At 49.7% G+C, this 4,628-nt stretch overlaps 1 protein-coding gene across 1 annotated transcript; it reads left to right on the top strand.

Annotated features, from left to right (window-relative positions):
• The first annotated feature begins 981 nt into the window (after positions 1-981).
• Positions 982-3,558, top strand: LOC131131402 (uncharacterized). The gene is made up of 3 exons (XM_058076093.1): positions 982-1,300; positions 1,380-1,455; positions 1,916-3,558. Exon 3 carries the CDS (start codon positions 2,500-2,502, stop codon positions 3,556-3,558), a length of 1,059 nt encoding a protein of 352 aa, XP_057932076.1. The 5' UTR covers positions 982-1,300; positions 1,380-1,455; positions 1,916-2,499.
• Positions 3,559-4,628: the final 1,070 nt, after the last annotated feature.

Below are 4,628 nucleotides of genomic sequence, written 5' to 3'. Positions count from 1 at the left end.
CATTCCAAGTGTGCCTGACGCAGCTTCTCATCCCGTTCTATCTGCAACAGTTTCGTGTGGCTGAGAAGCACTGCTGTGGAGTTACAGCTAAAATGAGAAAATGTGTTTCTCTCGCTGTGATAATGTATTTCAAGCAACCTATAGGCTTTGTGGTAAAAATTTTCTCCATATATGGCACATGTGTGCCACGTCCAAAAAAGCACTCCACTCGCTCAGAGAAAAGCGTTTTGGCACTTATGGAACACAATTAGTGTGATGTGCTTTATTGCTTGGCTCACACAACCGTTGTTCAAAAAAGCACTTTATTCGCTCTCAAATACATTGTGAGGAAAGGATGATACGGCGCGTCATTGTAAACCAGCGGAAGGGGCCAGGAGGCTCATTCCAAGTGTGCCTGACGCAGCTTCTCATCCCGTTCTATCTGCAACAGTTTCGTGTGGCTGAGAAGCACTGCTGTGGAGTTACAGCTAAAATGAGAAAATGTGTTTCTCTCGCTGTGATAATGTATTTCAAGCAACCTATAGGCTTTGTGGTAAAACTTTTCTCCATATATGGCACATGTGTGCCACGTCCAAAAAAGCACTCCACTCGCTCAGAGAAAAGCGATTTGGCACTTATGGAACACAATTAGTGTGATGTGCTTTATTGCTTGGCTCACACAACCGTTGTTCAAAAAAGCACTTTATTCGCTCTCAAATACATTGTGAGGAAAGGATGATACGGCGCGTCATTGTAAACCAGCGGAAGGTGCCAGGAGGCTCATTCCAAGTGTGCCTGACGCAGCTTCTCATTCCGTTCTATCTGCAACAGTTTTGTGTGGCTGAGAAGCACTGCTGTGGAGTTACAGCTAAAATGAGAAAATGTGTTTCTCTCGCTGTGATAATGTATTTCAAGCAACCTATAGGCTTTGTGGTAAAACTTTTCTCCATATGTGGCAGAAGGGCTGTGCGCACCCTCCCACTGTGGGCACAGCACCTGTTTTACTCTGGTTAGTCTGATTGATGGGCGGGACTACGCAACTATATATAGTGGGGCTGGATCTCGGACGCCTCCCCTCTTTCTCTCCTTCTGGATCCGCGGCTCCTCGTGGCGGCTGTGGTGTGGTGTGGCGTGGCGTGGCGTGTGCCGGGGTGGATGAGCCGGTGGCGTGTTCGGCGAAAGTGCCGTTGGCGTGCTTTACCAGCGAGGTGTGCGTTCTGGCAACAGCGTGGGATTGTGGTGGTGCGGGATCAGGCTCCGCCGCTGGAATTTTGTGTGTGGCTGGCATCGAGGCACGAATTTCCTCCCCCGCAGCGCACAGGTAGCATGCCGTAAGGCTCTTTATTCGTGTAAGGTGCCAAAAATGACACAATGGTGACACGATCTCCCTCTCGATGCAGTGAGGCGGGCTGCTGGTTCTGTGGAGTCAGGTTGCCCTGCTGGGGGCCATTCTGAGTGTGGTCGTGTTTCCCGTAGGTAAGTCGGCGATGTCCGCCTTATTCTTTTCTTGTTTTATTTTGTGCTCCTGACTGACTGTGGAGCTTTCTGCTGCAGCCTTTCTCCATTGGCTTCTGTGGTGCTGCGCTGGTGGTGGCCAAGTTGCATTATCTCCACCGCTACAGCTCCTGAACTGCGCTGCTGTTTTGGCTCTGCCTCTTTTTGTAAATTGGGTTTTGTTTTACTTATTTCCTGGTTTGAGTCCACCCATCGCCGTTATTTTCTTTAACTTTAGGTTTAATTAGTTGTGATTAAATTCTTTCTTTTCTGTTTTTGTGTATTATATTTTTGGTGTAATATATTTCAATTGTGTTCCGTTAATACTGTTCATTCTGTTTATTTCCTTATTTGATCATGTGCCTGCGTGTGTGGGTGTTCTTTTTATAGACAGCTGTACGAAGCATTGTGGCCTGTTTTAAGCATTTTCTTTTGTGGACAGGTGCTGCGGGCTCAAGGTGGCGACCCAATCCTGGTGGTGGGTTTTTCCTCACAGATCTGCGTGTGTGTGGTGTCACGGGTGTTTTAGTTTCTTCCTCCCTTCATGATTTTGAGTTCGGGCCGCCACGGTAAGTCCCAGCCCTGTTCCCTTTTAGTGCCACCTACAGGTCAAAGTAGGAACATGACCCACAGCTGATGTTTTTTTTTTAATATCGTCATCGCAATAAAGAATTGTTATATTTTTCTATACCCTGTCTCTTGCCCTGTGGTAATTTTGAGCCTGTGTTAGCCTAAGCTAAACTATTTCCTGGGGCGAAATCCCCCAGGTGGCGTTGTTGGTATTGGTCTTCAGTCAGAATTAGTGTTTTAATCCCTCCCACTTGCCACATACTTGGCGTTGTCGGCAGGATACCACAGTTAAAAGGGCAGAGACTTGGTTGTTTTTTTTCTTTTCCTTTTCTTTTTATTAATGTGGTTTACCTCTTGTTTTTTTTATTGGTGATTATTTGTGCAGTCATAGAGCCAGAACAGCAGCGTTATTCCCAAGCTCAACTTTAATTATCCTGTGCATCTGTTTTTCGGGTGATGATGGAGGAGGAAATGCAGCAGCTCAAAGAGTTGGTTTTGCAGCTTAAGGCGGACAACGAGCGACTCCGTCGGGAGTGTGCGGCCTCTCCGGGGGCCTCCAGTGGGGCTTCTTCGGGCTCTTCTGCTCCGGCAACAGGTGCTGTTTCAGAGAGGTTGGTTGTGATTCCGAGAGACCGTAAGTGTCCCATTTTCAATGGTAAGACAGGCATAGGGATTGTTGAGTGGGTGGAGGAAGTTCAGGCATGTGTACGCGCTCGCCACCTTTCTGCTACTGACCAAGCATCGTTTCTTTTTGATCATTTGGAGGGAGAGGCAAAAGAGGAGATCAAGTTTCGCTCCAATGAAGAGCGCAGAGACCCAGCTCGGGTCCTGGCTATTTTAAAGGAGCTGTATGGGTGCAGTCAGTCTTACGTCACCCTGCAGCAGGCCTTCTTTTCTCGGCATCAACAGGAAGGTGAGACTTTGCAGGAGTTCTCTTTAGCCCTCATGGCTTTAATGGCACAGGTTGAGCAACATGCGCCTGATAGAATGCCTAATGCAGGCGTTCTTCTTAGAGATCAGTTTACAGAGCATGTCCTTGATAGCTCCCTCCGTCGGGAACTGAAGCAGTTGGTACGTCGCAAACCCACCATCACCTTGTTGGAGCTGCGGAGTGAGGCAATTCGATGGGAGAGGGAGGGCCTTCTAGGTGGCGCTAGAGGTCGTAGCTCTTCACTGCCAGTAGCTTATGGCCTCCAATATGGGGTGCAGGGTCATCGTCAACCAGCTTCTCAGGTTGCTCCTCAAGGACCAGGCTTGAGTGAAGTAATGGACCTCTTAAAGCGTCAGCAGGAACAGTTAAATCACTTGGCCCAGACAGTAGCTTCTTTGCGGGCACCTCCCTTGCCAGGCCCTGTGTCTCGGTCTGTAGTTTGCAGGAAGTGCTTGCAGCCCGGTCATTTTGCTCGAGAGTGTGACCGTGAGCGTGCTCACCCTCGTAGGCGTGCTAACTCCTCTACAGATTTCGATCGAAATGCTGCACTGCCTTCTCATTCTTCTCAGCAGTCGGGAAACTGAAGCCTGCTGAGCTGTTGAGCCAAAGCTCAGTTGGGGAACCTACAGGCTCACAGCCGGATTTGGCAGCTGACCTGATTGCTTCTTGTCCACACATTACTGTTTCCATTGGGGGAGCTAGTGTGAAGTGTTTGGTGGACACTGGTTCCATGGTGTCCACCATTACAGAAAGTTTCTTCTTGGCACAGTTTGAACCCTGGGGCCACGACCGTCTTCGCTCTTGCAATTGGTTGCAGCTGCGTGCGGCTAATGGTTTAGCCATCCCGTACATTGGCTATTTAGAGTTGGACGTGGAATTGTGTGGTAAGGTGATACCCGGCTGTGGGATTCTTGTTGTGAAAGACCCCCCTGGTGCTGAATCTTCTGCTCCTGGAATCCTGGGGATGAACATCATCCGAAGATGCTATCGAGAACTCTTTGGTGTGTTTGGACCTTCTTTGTTCGAGTCCCCCTCCGTGTCAGGGGCACCTGGTGTTGTCGTGGCAGCTTTACAGAAGTGCCATCAGTCCGAGACCCAGGTTGCAACGGGACTCGCTGGCACAGTGAGAGCGCGAGGCAAGCGGGTGGTGCGCATACCTGGTGGCGTCATGAAACTAGTTGCCGCAACATGCCCAGAACAGTTTGCTGGTCAGAGTGCTCTGTTCGAGCCTCCTGAGTCTGGTCTGCCAGCAGGCTTGATGGCTTCTCCATGCCTGTTAAAGGTGGTTCGGGGCACGGTGTATGTCCCAGTTGTTAATGTGGGGACAACTGAGGTGCTGCTGTACCCCAGAACAAGCCTTGGTGCTTTGAGTGTTGCCCAGGTTGTCAGTCTGCCTGCAGGAGTGACCGAGGTGGGATCTTCCAATGCATCTGTGTCTTCTCAGACTGTTACTCCAGTCATCGATGGGGTGGGGTCGCTGGACCTGTCTGCATTAACTGAGCGGGAACAGATCAACGTAAGGTCATTGTTGTATAAGTACAGCTCAGTTTTTGCAGCTCAAGAGGGGGATTTGGGGTGCACAAACCTCCTCTCGCATGATATACCTCTGCTTGATGATGTACCGGTCCGACAGAGGTATCGGCGTATCCCTCCC

The sequence above is a fragment of the Doryrhamphus excisus genome, chromosome 6, assembly GCF_030265055.1.
Source record: "Doryrhamphus excisus isolate RoL2022-K1 chromosome 6, RoL_Dexc_1.0, whole genome shotgun sequence".
Lineage (NCBI taxonomy): Eukaryota > Metazoa > Chordata > Actinopteri > Syngnathiformes > Syngnathidae > Doryrhamphus > Doryrhamphus excisus.
The sequence above is the reverse complement of the archived record's forward strand: the minus strand, read 5'-3'. Positions and strand labels throughout refer to the sequence as shown.